The 14,581-nt window shown below is 48.2% G+C and overlaps 1 protein-coding gene across 1 annotated transcript in view; it reads left to right on the top strand.

Moving 5' to 3' along the window:
- The window catches only part of LOC122101195 (keratin-associated protein 5-4-like), a 35,913-nt gene extending 21,541 nt beyond the window's left edge, over positions 1–14,372 (top strand). Inside the window, 1 exon segment of the mRNA XM_042671526.1 lies at positions 13,703–14,372. Coding sequence (XP_042527460.1) covers positions 13,703–14,372 — 670 coding nt within the window.
- Positions 14,373–14,581: the final 209 nt, after the last annotated feature.

Raw genomic sequence — 14,581 nt, 5'->3', positions numbered from 1 at the left:
TCGACATAATCCCCTTTATCCTATCTGACCACAGTGGAATCAAGCTAGCTCTCAATAACAAAGCATACCGCAGAAATTTCTCTAATACATGGAAATTGAACAGCACACTCCTTAACAAGGCCTGGGTAACAGAAGAGATCAGAGAAGAAATAAAGCATTTCCTACAACTCAATGAAAATGAAAACACCTCACAAAGAAACTTGTGGGACACAGCAAAAGCAGTCCTGAGGGGCAAATTTATTGCCCTCAGTGCCCACATCAAGAGAATGGAGACAGACCAAGTAAATAATCTCATGTTGCAACTAAAACAGCTAGAAAAACAAGAAAAAATGGGACCTAAAGCTACTAGACAAAGCCAGATAACCAAATTGAGAGCAGAGATTAACCAATTAGAAAATCAGAAAACCATAACCAAAATAAACCAAACAAAAAGCTGGTTCTTTGAAAAAATAAACAAAATTGATGGCCCATTGGCAAGATTAATTAAAAAAAGAAGAGAGGAAACCCATATTAATAGGATTAGGGATGCCATGGGAAACATCACAACAGGTACCCAAGATATCCAAACAATTCTAACAGACTACTTTCAAAAGCTATACTCTCTAAAGGAAGAAAATCTGGCGGAAATGGATGTATTTTTAGAGAAATACAAGTTACCCAAACTGAGCAAAGAAGAAGTTAACCAATTAAATAAGCCAATATCCTATGATGAGATACAGGAAGCTATCAAAAGTCTTCCAACAAAAAAAAGCCCAGGACGAGATGGATTCACAGCAGAATTCTATAAGACCTTTAAAGAAGAACTAATACCCATACTCCTCAAGCTCTTCAGAGAAACAGAGAAGGAGGGAGCTATCCCAAACTCATTCTACGAAGCCAATATCACACTCATCCCCAAACCAGGCAAAGACCCAACCAAAAAGGAGAATTACAGGCCAATCTCCTTGATGAACACAGATGCAAAGATCCTTAACAAGATTCTAGCTAACAGAATCCAGAAACACATAAAAAAAAAATAATACACTATGATCAGGTAGGCTTCATCCCAGAGACACAGGGATGGTTTAACATACGTAAGTCAATAAATGTAATCCAGCATATCAACAGAGCCAAGGTCAAGAATCACATGATTATCGCCACAGATGCAGAAAAGGCCTTTGATAAAATTCAACATTCATTCATGCTAAAAGCTCTGGAGAAAATAGGAATAGAAGGAACATTTCTAAAAACAATAAAAGCCATTTATGACAGACCAATAGCCAATATTATACTTAATGGGGAAAAGCTACAACCAATCCTCCTAAAAACAGGAACAAGGCAAGGATGCCCACTGTCTCCACTCCTCTTCAACATAGTCCTAGAACCCTTAGCCAGGGCAATAAGGCAAGAAAAAGACATTAAAGGGATCCGCATAGGGAAACAAGAAGTTAAACTATCCCTTTTTGCAGATGACATGATACTATACCTCCACGATCCCAAAAACTCCATCCCCAAACTTTTAGAAATCATAAGTCACTTCGGCAAAATAGCAGGATACAAAATAAACCCACAAAAATCAGTTGCCTTCCTATACACTGATAACGCACAGGAAGAGAAGGAAATAAAGGGAGCAACCCCATTCACAATAACCTCCCAAAAAATAAAATATTTAGGAATTAACCTAACCAAAGATGTAAAAGAACTATTTAATGAGAACTATAAAAAGTTAAAGAAAGAAATTGCAGAAGACACTAGGAAATGGAAAGACCTCCCATGCTCCTGGATAGGCCGACTTAATATAGTAAAGATGGTGATACTTCCAAAACTAATATACAAATTCAATGCAATTCCTATTAAAATCCCAATGACGTACATCACTGAAATACAGAAAACAGTCCAAAAATTTATATGGAACAACAAAAGACCTAGAATAGCCAAAACAATTCTAGGGGATAAAGACAATATGGGAGGGCTATCCATGCCGAACTTCAAACTCTACTACAGAGCTATAATAACAAAGGCAGCATGGTACTGACACAAAAACAGACCCGAAGACCAATGGAACAGAATAGAAGATCCAGATATAAATCCACAGGCCTACAGCCAGCTGATATTCGACAAAGGAGCCAAAGACATACAATGGAAGAAACACAGCCTCTTCAACCGCTGGTGCTGGGAAAACTGGGCAGCCACATGCAGAAAACTAAAAGTGGACCCCAGCCTATCACCATGCACCAACATCAACTCAAAATGGATTAAAGACCTTAACATTAAACCTGAATCTCTGAAACTACTGCAGGACAGAGTAGGAGAGACACTTGAACTAATAGGCACAGGAAGGAACTTCCTGAACAGAGTCCCAGGGTCACAACAAGTTGGAGAGAGACTCGACAAATGGGACTACCTTAAAATAAAAAGCTTCTGCACAGCTAAATCTATCGCAACTAAGCTAGAAAGAAAACCAACTAATTGGGAAAAAATATTTACTAGCAATATATCAGACAAGGGGTTAACATCCTGTATATACAGGGAACTCAAGAAACTAATCCCTCCCAAACCTAACAAACCAATTACTAAATGGGCAAGAGAACTAAAGAGGGACTTCTCAAATGAAGGAATAAAAATGGCAAAGAAACACATGAGGAAATGTTCATCATCCCTGGTGGTGAAGGAAATGCAAATAAAGACAACCCTGAGATACCACCTTACCCCAGTCAGAATGTCCCACATCCACAAATCAGCCAACGACAAATGCTGGAGGGGATGTGGAGAAAGAGGAACCCTATTACACTGCTGGTGGGAATGTACACTTATACAACCACTTTGGAAAGCAGTCTGGAGGGTCCTTAGAAAGCTAAAGATTGACCTCCCTTACAACCCAGTCATACCACTTCTAGGCATCTACCCTGAACAACAGGAACCAATATACAAGGACACGTGCACCTCCATGTTTATTGCAGCACTGTTCACAATAGCCAGGATATGGAAACAACCCAGATGCCCCACCACAGACGAATGGATCCAAAAATTGTGTTATCTATACACAATGGAATATTATGCAGCCATTAGAAATGACAAAATAATGGCATTTGCAGGGAAATGGATGGAGCCAGAAGGAATCATGTTGAGCGAGGTAAGCCAAGAACGAAGAGACAAACGGTACATGGTCTCCCTGATAAGTGGATGCTAAATCCAAAAGGTTAGGTGATAAGACAAAACTAACAGGACTTAAACAAAGAACTCCCGCTCATCTGGCTGAACCACTACTAAATATCCCCATGCTGCTGATCACAAATATGGTATATAACATGTGAACACTGTTATATATTACAGACTGTGGTAGACAATTTGCTCCAGGGAAGTTAGAATGAACTTGTGACTTTGAAATTATGTAATCATTTAATCACAATCAAAAAAAAAAAAAAAAAGAACCTCGGGGAAGGGAGGGAGGGAGGGGATGGTAGGGGAAAAACAATGGAGGGGGTAACAATGTTCAAGAGGAAGTGTACTCATTACCTCACTCATGTAACTGTAACCCTCTGTATAGTAGCTTTACAATAAATATATATATATATATAAAATAAAATAATATAAAAAAAAAAAGGCTGAAGTAGGAAGATTGCAAGTTTGAGGCCAACCTAGAAGTTAACCTACAAACTCTGTCTCAAACAAACAAAACACAAAAGGATACCCTGGAAACATGATGCAGAAGAAAACAAAATCATGTAGAGATAAGATTCCATGTGGTTTTGGGTACATTTGCCATGGCCAGGCTCTGCCTGAGGAGGAAACGTGCCATGGCTTCCTTCCAGAAGGAAGTGTCACTTGATGGCCTTCTGGCAATGGCTTGATCAGAAATTCAGACAGAATTCCACGGGGGTGCGGGGTGGGGGGGGTACCGCTTCATACCATGAGTGTGAATGTTCCTGTACCCCACAGGAAACAAACACACAGAGCTACTGGCAGAGGCCCAAGCAATGTATAAAAAACGCCAGGTGAGCCCCCAATCCCCTGCCCCGCCCTACATATCCCTATATCACCTCTGTGTACCCCGAACAGAAAAACCACCAAACTCCTGCTGGGTTCTCACAGAAAGAAAGGCACAGAATGAATCTGAACTCAGCTCAAGCTGAGAGCAGCTTCCTCGCTCAGTAGGATGAGGTCCTGGGACATGGTGAGGGCCCTGGGAGGGGGAGCCCCCAAAATGGATCAGAACAGTAGGATCTGCATCCAAGGAAGCCAGCCAGTACAAATGTGACACGAGAGTCCATGAAGAACCTTGCTGTGTGGGGGGACAGCACTCCGGGAGAATTAGAAAGGAGCCAACCATCCCTTCGGAATCACACCTACAGTAGAAGAAACAGAGCAAATGCACGCCACAAAATGGAAAGGCCAAAGAGCAGTGTTAACCCAATAAGCTCCCTTCCCCTAGCTTAGCACACTCCTACCCCTTCCCACAGCTTAGCACACTCCCTTTCTAGGCAACACTAGGCCCCTGTAGTAAAGGCAGTAAATAATCAGTCTCCAACCCCCTGTTCCTTGGGATGGCACTTCTCTGGGGCAGCTACCACCATGGAAGGCAACAAGAGCCCCTTAGAGTGACCCTCAGGTCTGGGCAGCTGCAGGACCCTTATCTACCACTTGGGCAGCAGCCATAAATCCTAGTCTGCCACGATGAAGCCCCTGGCCCGCATGTCCACACCAGGGACTCCGTCCCCTAGCCCCTCCTAGCCTCAGTAGGTGATATAGGTCGCCTCAGATAATACTGGTGCTTCTTCTCACTTCTCTTGTGGGAAGGGGTCTTGCCCGCCCCCTTTCCCAGCAATAAACCTTTCTTTGTTCTCTGTACCTGCATGTCTGAGTGGTTTTCTGGCAAAGTCTAATATACTCTAAGAAGCAGTGCAGAAGTAAAAGGACTGGCGTGCAAATTACATTTTATCACTTGAAAATAGGCAAAGCCCAACACACAGGTCCCCACCCCAGCACCAAAGCTGTGTATGGGCCAAGCCACCACAGGAAGCAGACAGAATCAACAGTTTTGGGCTGGAGCCACAAGATTGTGTCTCGGGACCATAAGTCAAGGGGGGGAATAAAGGGTTAAAATTTTGAGGCATTGACCTCTTGTTGCTTGTTTGTAGCAGAGCAACACGTGGTGCTAAACCACCTGGCTGTGAGCCTTTATAAGCCCTACAAATCCTTAGCTCAGGGCTCTCCTCCTAGGCTCCGCTGTGTCGGAGTGTAGGACGAGCCCCGAGCTGCAGCCCGTCTAACTAAAACCTTAAAACAGCTGTGGAGTCTGACTCTCGGTGGTCTTCTTGGTGGGGGTCCTGCAATCTTGGCATAACATATTAGTGGGGGCTCATCCGGGATCCCCCCAAAGACCCCCGAGACCTCAGACTCTAAAGGTAAAACAGCGCTGTCTTTGTTAATTTGTCTTGTCCTGTCGTTTGTCTGTTTTACTTCGTTTTCCCTTGTGAGGACGGCTGCTCCGATTCATAAAGGGTTGTCAAAGCGGACGCGCTTGCACGACAACCCTGGAGGAACTGGGAGACATCCCAGATCCTGTTGTGGAGCAGGGGTAACCCTGCTGTGTGGAGCGGGGGTCCTTGGAACCCCACCGTGTGGAGGGGGGGTCCCTGGAACCCTGTCGTGTGCGGTGGGGGGAGGGTCCTTGGAACCTCATCTGTGTGAATTGTGGGGTGGGGGTCTGTTCGGTGTTGGGCCGGAATTGACCAAGAGGGCCTCCTAACCGAGACCCAACTCACCCACTGTGGGTCTGCTCCTTCTGCTGTGGGGTGTGGGTGTCCCATTACAGGAGTCAGCGGACCAATTAGGGAGATCTCCATAAGCTTTTTTTCGTAACTGTCAGGCCTGGGTGTGTTTTGTTTGTACTGTTTATTGTTTTTTGGACTGTACGACTGACAGGACTGGAAACCATGGGCATCACTCCATCTAGCCTCCTAGACTTACAAAAAGAAACGGAAGCCGGGCGCTGGTGGCTCACGCCTGTAATCCTAGCTACTCAGGAGGCTGAGATCTGAGGATCGCGGTTCAAAGCCAGCCCGGGCAAGAGAGTCTGTGAGACTCTTATCTCCAATAAACCACCAGAAAACCAGAAGTGGCACTGTAGCTCAAGTGGTAGAGCGCTCGCCTTGAGCTGAAGAGCTGAGGGACAGCGCCCAGGCCCAGAGTTCAAGCCCCACGACCGACAAAAAAAAAAAAAAGAAACTGAGAAAGAGGAAAAGAAAAGGTACCCCCCGGTTTTTCAGGGAGATAACTTGGAAGAAGAAATGTTTCCTCCCCCATGCTCCCCTTCCCAGGTTCCTTTTGCAGAACCTGAGAATGATCAAGAGGAGGGAGCTATAGAACCCTCGGCACCTGCCCTTAAAGTTTCTGAGGGGCCAGTCACTCGAAGATGCTGTGGGATCAACCCCCCTTCGAATGCAGCTGCTTTTCCCTTATGTGCCATAGGTCCTGTGGATGCGGATGGTCAACAGCAACTCCAATATTGGCTATTTTCTACCAGTGATCTATACAATTGGTGCGTCCAAAATGCCCCCTTTTCTGAGAAACCCCAGGATTTAATTCGTTTGCTAGAAACTATTCTCTTTACTCGTCAGCCCACTTGGGATGATTGCAGTCAGCTTTTACAGGTCCTTTTTACCACTAAGAGAGAGACCGTATTGGAGAGGCAGCCCGGAAACATATCCCTGGCCCCACAGGAGTGCCCATCACGGATCCTGCCCTGATCTCTGCCTATTTTCCTGAGATCCGACCAACATGGCACTATAATACAGTTGAAGGTAGGGAGCAACTCCTCGTCTACCACCAGGCTCTGTTGGCAGGTCTCAAGGCGGCGGCTCGCTGACCTACTAATATGGCCAAAGTTTATGGTTAGACAGGGAGAAAGTGAAAGTCGGGCAGCACATCTTGAGCGGCTCATGGAAGCTTTTAGTCAATATACCCCATATGATCTTGAGACCCAGGAGTTGGCTCAGATGATTATGTTTGCCTATATAAATCAAGCTGCACCAAACATAAAGTAAAAGTTGCAGGCTCTAGACAGACTTGGTGAAAAGTCTATTAGGGATCTAGTAGCCGTGGGAGAAAAGGTTTACAATAAGAGAGATGGAGGAGCAAAGACAGGAAAGCAAGGTCAGAGAACAGAGATGTGAAAATGAGCATGAAAAGAGAGACCGGGCCAAGGAAAAGATTTTGGCTAGAATTCTGGAGCAACAACAGGTATAACATAAGAAGGACCTCAGGGAAATCTTGACTAAAAATCTCCCAGAATTTCATTGGACTGAGCAGATGCAAAAAGCCTTTGAGGCAATTAAGAGAAGCCTTTTGGAAGCCCCTGCCTTGGGCTTACCTGATGTGAACAGCCATTCACATTATTTGTGGCTGAACGTAAAGGAATAGCAAAGGGAGTGCTCACCCAGACAATTGGACCTTGGAAGCAGCCAGTTGCTTATTTGTCAAAGAAATTAGACCCTGTTGCCGCTGGGTGGCCTCCGTGCCTAAGAATAATAGCCGCAGCAGCTCTCAGTAAAAGATGCTGATAAATTGACTCTGGGACAAAACCTTACTGTAGCCACTCCACACGCTCTAGAGGGGGTGCTAAGACAACCGCCTGGCTGGTGGATGAGCAATGCCCCGTGGTCCATTACCAGACCTTGTTACTTACCCCCACATGGATCAGCTTTTGCGTACCTACAGCATTAAACCCAGCTACTCTGCTGCCGGATCCGGATCTGGAAGCGCCCCTGCATGACTGTGAGCAGATCCTGGCCCAAGTATATAGTCTCAGGCCAGACTTGTTGGACTCGCCACTATCTCATGCTGAGCATACCTGGTTCACAGATGGCAGCAGTTTCATTTGAGATGGAAAAAGGTACGCGGGCGCAGCAGTCACCATGGACACTGGGATAGTGTGGGCAGAAGCACTCCCCCAGGGAACGTCTGTACAAAGAGCGGAGCTAGTGGCACTAACAAAAGCCCTACAGATGGGGGGCTGGGAAGGTGGCTCAGTGGTAGAGCACTTGCCTTGCATGCCTGAGGCCCTGGGTTCAATTCCTCAGCACCACATAATCAGGAAAAAAGGCAGAAGTGGTGCTGTGGTTCAAGTGGTAGAGCACTAGCCTTGAGCTGAAGAGCTCAAGCCCAGGCCCAGAGTTCAAGCCCCACGACAGGACCAAAAAAAAAAAAAGCCCTACAGATGGGAAAAGGGAAGAGACTAAACATTTATATGGACAGTCGGTATGCTTTTGCCACCATGCATGTCCATGGAGCCATTTACCAAGAGAGGGGGCTGCTGACAGCTGGGGGAAAGGCTATTAAAAACGAACAAGAAATTTTAAGCCTCATCCGGGCCATATGGGAACCAGCAAATATGGCCATTATGCACTGCCCTGGCCATCAAAAGGGAACTGATTCTATAACCAGAGGAAATAACTTGGCCGATCAGGCAGCTAAGGAGGCGCCCTCCAGCCCAGAGCAGAAGTGCTGACTCTAGTAGACCCAGGGCCACGAGCTTTGCCTCCTGAGCCTCAGTACTCCCAAGAAGACTTGGAGTGGATAAAGAAAATTCCCATGGCCTATAAACCCCCGGACAGAGAAGGAAACAAAGACTGGTGGAAAACTGGTGAAGGGAAACTTATCTTGCCACAAATATTGGGCAAGGGGATTCTTAAGAGAATCCATCGGGTCTCTCACATGGGAACCTGAAGAATGCAGGACTTGCTCCGACACTCAGAAGTAAAAATTAGGCAAGGAAATCAACTCACTGAGGACATTGTTAAAAATTATAAACCCTGTCAGCTCACCAATGCCCCTAATCAACCGGTTACAAAAGGAGCTCGCCTCCGTGGAGATAGGCCAGGTGTGTATTGGGAAGTAGACTTCACAGAAGTTAAAACTGGAAAGTTTGGATATAAATATTTGCTAGTTTTTGTAGATACCTTTTCAGGATGGGTTGAAGCCATCCAGAGCTGTTGGAGGTTAGTTTTGGGCTGGAGCCACAAGATTGTGTCTCAGGACCATAAGTCAGGGAGGGGAATGAAGGGTTAAAGTTTTGAGTCAGTGACCACTTGTTGCTTGTTTGTAGCAGAGCAACACGTGGTGCTAAACCACCTGGCTGTGAGCCTTTATAAGCCCTGCAAATCCTTAGCTCGGGGCTCTCCTCCTAGGCTCCGCTGTGTCGGAGTGTAGGAGGGGCCCCGAGCTGCAGCCTGTCATAATAAAACCTAAAACAGCTGTAGAGTCTGACTCTCGGTGGTCTTCTTGGTGGGGGTCCTGCGACCTGGGCACAACACAGAACAAGAGCCTCAGTGCACAACAAGGCGAGAAACTTCCATCCAATGATGCAACGGGAGGGAGGGACAGGCGAAGACCAAAGATGTTTCAGCATTTGATGAAAAGCAGCTGGCCAACACGTCCGACTTTGAAAGTAAACATTACCAGACTGATTTTTTTTTTTTGCCAGTCCTGGGGCTTGGATTCAGGGCCTGGGCGCTGTTTCTGAGCTTCTTTGGCTCAAGGTTAGCGCTCCACCACTTGAGCCACAGCGCCACTTCTGGCTCTTTGTATGTGGTGCTGAGGGATGGAGCCCAGGGCTCCCTGTGTGTGAGGCGAGCGCTCTACCCCTGAGCCACCTTCCCAGCCCACACTGGACTGATTTTTTAAAGTTGATCCCCATGCCGCCAAGCACACATGGCTCACACCTAGGAGGAGTAAGGAGGCTGAGATCTGAGGATCACAGTTCAAAGCCAGCCAGGCAGGAACATCTGTGAGACTCTAATCTCCAACAAACTACCAAAAGGTCAGATGGGCTGATTTTAGCCCACGAGCTCAGAGGTTTCTGTCTGTGGCTGCTACCGCTTTGGGGTTTGTGGCAAACATGGCCGGGGAGGCCATTTCACAAAAGGTGGCTGGAAAGCAAAGAGAAAAGGGGGCAGCACCCCGCTGCTCCCCTCGAGGGCTAGCCGTGTCCCAGGGAGCAACCTTCCACGTAACCTAGCCTCCTGAAGTTTCTGCCCACTCCCACACATGCCCCGGCGTGAGTCCAGCCTCCTTGAGGCACGTCCAAACCCCAGACCAGAGCCTGGTGATGCAGTGAGCGGTACGGTGCCTTCCTAGCAGGTATGGGACCCGGGGTTCAGCTCCCGGCACCACAAAACAGAATAAACACTATCCAAACCATGGCAATCAGGTTCCATGTCTTACACGGAGTCCACGGCTTACCCGCGAGCTTACAAAAAGATGCATCTTTTATGCATTACAAAATGACCGCCCCGCCTACCAGACATTCACGTACACACCCAGTTGCACATCTAACACGTGCTGAGCAGTTTATATACCAGATGCTCTCGGTGAAGCTATGCATGGGATGCAATCCCAGCACTTGGGAGGCTGAAGCAGGAGGATCTGAGTTCCAGGCCAGCCTGGGCTACATAGGGAGACCCAGTCTCCAAGAAACTGTACACTAAGACAGGGAACACAGGAAAGTAAAACAGGCTCTGTTGGGTGGGAGGACGCACCGAGAGGTTAAACAGGGGCGTTATGGCCTGGTTACTTTCTAAGTGTGAGGAGAATAGAACCATGATTCCTGCTGACACTGCTTGAGGAAGTGGGGTGTGAGGGAGGGGCAAGGGGCAAGCCCAGCAGGGGGCACTCTATGAGGTATGGAAGTGAAGTCATGTCTGTCAGGAGGAAACCTCTCCTGAACAATGAATATGTGCTCATTAAAAAGTCTTAAACATAAAACAAAGCGTTTATGTTTGACAGACTGTTTATTGCTTTCAATTTTGTGTGTGTGGAAGGAGCGCTGAGACTCAAGTGGTAGAGTGCTTGCCTTGAGCTGAAGAGCTGAGGGACAGTGCCCGGGCCCAGAGTTCAAGCCCCACGACCGACAAAAAAAATTGTGTGTGTGTGTGTGTGTTGGTCCTGGAGCTGGAACTCAGGGCCTGGGCACCGTCCCTGAGCTTTACTGCTCAAGTCCAGCTCTCTACAACTTGAACCACAGTTCTGTTCTCAGCATTTTTCTAGTTAATTGCAGGTAAGAGTCTCACAAAATTTCCTGCCCCAGCTGGTTTCAAATAATCCTCAGACCCCAGCCTCCTAAGTAGCTAGGATTACAGGCAAGAACCATCAGCACCCAGCTTTTACACAGAAATTTTAGACCAACAAGAGACATTCCCAAATTAAATCTTTCTGGAACTTCAATTATAATTAAAGCCATTAACAATTACCTTAACATAAGAAAAATGAACTTTTTATAATGCTAAGACTTTCCACTGATAAAGATGGTATCCTTACCCAGTTTTTCTGTTAGGCTCTTTAAAAACAAGTTTGTTCCACAGGGGACACTGCCTATTTTTTTTTTCCTTGTCAATTGTAGGGCTTAAACTCAGGGCCTGGGCGCTGTCCCTCTGCTCTTCAGCTCAAGGCGAGCACTCTACCACTTTGAGCCACCGCACCACTTCTGGTTTTCTGGTGGTTCATTAAGATAAGAGTCTCACAGACTTTCATTCCCAGGCTGGCTTTGAACCACGATCCTCAGATCTCAGCCTCCTGAGTGGCTAGGATTACAAGCCTGAGCCACAGATGCCCAGCTTCTCTGAAATTTTTTAATAAATGAATCCTGAAGTGCTGAAGCTTTTGATGCTGCTTTGATTAACGCTTCGTTTTCCACTAGGGTGCCTACATCACTAGTTGATTGTGTGACCCATTCTTGCTGTTGGTCTGACCAACTCTGAGATTTGTTTACTTCATAATCTACTGATTCCCTGAGGTCTGATATTGAACCGCATCTCCTTTTAAGTCTTTATTAACACAAGACACATAAGAGGACAGGATGGTAGTTAGGCATTTGTCCCACTGGTGGTGAGTGAGCCGGAAATCAAGAACCTCAGATCCATGAAGCCCTGTATATAACACACAGATCCAAGAGTCTAAGTACACAGGCCGCATGCCGGTGCTCGTGCCTATAATCCTAGCTACTTCAGGAGACTGAGAACCGGAGGATCACAGTTTGAACCAAACTGGGGCAGAAAAGTCTGAGATACTTGATCTCCAAAATAACCAGCAAAAAGTTGGCTGAGGGGCACGGTTCAAATAGTAGAAAGGCACCAAGAAAGGTGGAGTAAGCAAGAGGCCCTGAGTTCAAATTCTGATACCAACAACAAGAAGAAAAGTAAAGGGGAAAAAAAGCCCACTCAAACAAACCCTTAGCACAAACACAGAAAAGGGTGCAGCACTGGGAGAGACAGGCCACCCACCCCAGCAAGAGACACAAACCCAGTCAGAGGCTGTGAGGCACGGAGGAGGACCCTCTACCTGTAAGAGCACTGTCTCCACGGTCTCCAGGTCACTCCAAGCCTGTGGGCCGCTTCCCAGCAGGGGCTGGGCCCTGGAGCTTCAGGAATGTGCAGTGCAGGAAGGAAGATGCTGCGCCCGCCCCGAAGGGCAGACAGGGGCAGAAGGGAAGGGAGGGGAAAGGAGGAGGAGGGAAGGGAGGGGAGGGGAAAGGAGGAGAAGGAAGGGGAGGAGGGGGGGGAGGGGAAGGAAGGAGAGGAAGTCACAGATGTGGTCCAGCTCAGGGCCCTGTGGCAGCATGAACGGACGGCAGGGGGCAGTGTGGTAGAGAAGGCCAGGAGGCCGCCGTGCTGGAGCCTTCAGCCGGACACAGCCCTGGAGCCTGAGCCCTGCTTCAGCAGCTGCACTCTTCCCTGAGCTCCGTGGCCGGGCAGGACTCGGCTTCTGCCGCACGAGGTCCCTCTTGACCACCATAAAACAAAGCAAAAACAAAACCTGGGTGAGGAATGTGGTTCAGAGTTCCTAAATGAGTCAAGGAAAAACAAAACCAGACCAAAATATAGAATGCTCAAAACAGTTTGTAAGAGAAGTGGGGAGCGGGGTGAGCCCAGCACCCGGAGGCAGGACCCTCAGTTGTAAGCGGAGCTTTAGGCAAGGCTTAGTTTGCTTGAAATTGCAACCGACAGCAAAGAAAATTGTAAATGGACAGTGGATGGGGCTATGTTTAAAGATCAGGGGAAAACCTAAGAACTATATAACCTAAGGGTAAGGGTGAACAATGGGCGGACATTGATGGAGATGTATTGTAGCCAGACACCGTGGCTCACACGTGTAATCCAAGGGACTCAGGAGGCTGAGATCTGAGGATAATAATAATAATAATATAGAACTGAAATTGTACCTGCGTGCTGGTGGCTCAAAGACTGGGCAGAAAAGCCTGTGAGACAATCTCCAATTAACCAGCAAAATGCCACACTGGAAGTATGGCTCAAGTGGTAGAGGACCAGCCATAAGCACAAAAGCAGAGTGAGATTCTGAGGTTCTGAGTTCAGTGATGGTACTGGTGGGACACAGAGGATGACAACAGCAGGACCTGCCAGGCAACAGAAAGTCAGCTAGAGGCACACAGGCTGCTCACTGGGGTTGATGCCCAGAGGAAAACAAGAGAAAGAGGCCCTAAACAGGACCAGGAAGTGACCATGTGCCCAGGGCCAGGAAGTGACCATGTGCCCCAGACCAGGAAGTGACCTCATGCCCAGTCCACACCTGACCCACAGGGACATAAAGGCCAGGCCAGGAGGCCCCACACCACTCACCTCTCTCTCCACCTGCTCCTCTCACCTCCTCCACCCTCCACCACCACAACCATGAGCTGCTGTGTGCCAGCCTGCTCCTGCTCCTGCTCCAGCTGTGGCTCCTGCGGGGGCTGCAAGGGAGGCTGTGGCTCCTGTGAGGGCTGCAAGGGGGGCTGTGGCTCCTGCGGGGGCTGCAAGGGAGGCTGTGGCTCCTGCGGGAGCTGCAAGGGGGGCTGTGGCTCCTGTGGGGGCTGCAAGTCCAGCTGTTGCAAGCCCTGCTGCTGCCAGTCCAGTTGTTGCAAACCCTGCTGCTGTGAGTCCAGCTGTTGCAAACCCTGCTGCTGTGAGTTCAGCTGTTGCAAACCCTGCTGCTGTCAGTCCAGCTGTTGCAAGCCCTGCTGCTGTGAATCCTGCTGTTGCAAACCCTGCTGCTGTGAATCCTGCTGTTGCAAACCCTGCTCCTGCCAGTCCAGCTGTTGCAAGCCCTGCTGCTGTGAGTCCTGCTGTTGCAAACCCTGCTCCTGCCAGTCCAGCTGTTGCAAGCCCTGCTGCTGTCAGTCCAGCTGTTGCAAGCCCTGCTGCTGCCAGTCCAGCTGTTGCAGGCCCTGCTGCTGCCAGTCCAGCTGTTGCAAGCCCTGCTGCTGCCAGTCCAGCTGTTGCAAGCCCTGCTGCTGCCAGTCCAGCTGTTGCAAGCCCTGCTGCTGTGAGTCCTGCTGTTGCTAACCCTGCTGCTGCCAGTCCAGCTGTTGCAAACCCTGCTGCTGCCAGTCCAGCTGTTGCTAACCCTGCTGCTGCCAGTCCAGCTGTTGCAAGCCCTGCTGCTGCCCATCCAGCTGCTGTGCCCCTGTGTGCTACCAGTGCAAGATCTGACTTTTGGCCTTTCAAGCTTCTTACCAACTGAGCACATCTGGTTAGAAGTCAAGAGTGCTAGCCAAGGTTTTGCCTAGCCTTCCTCATACCCCTCAACGTGTCCTCTACCTCCCCCTCTTCCC

The sequence above is a fragment of the Dipodomys spectabilis genome, unplaced genomic scaffold (assembly GCF_019054845.1).
Source record: "Dipodomys spectabilis isolate Male_0828 unplaced genomic scaffold, ASM1905484v1 ptg000639l, whole genome shotgun sequence".
Classification (NCBI taxonomy): domain Eukaryota; kingdom Metazoa; phylum Chordata; class Mammalia; order Rodentia; family Heteromyidae; genus Dipodomys; species Dipodomys spectabilis.
This window is presented reverse-complemented; position numbering and strand designations above follow the sequence as displayed.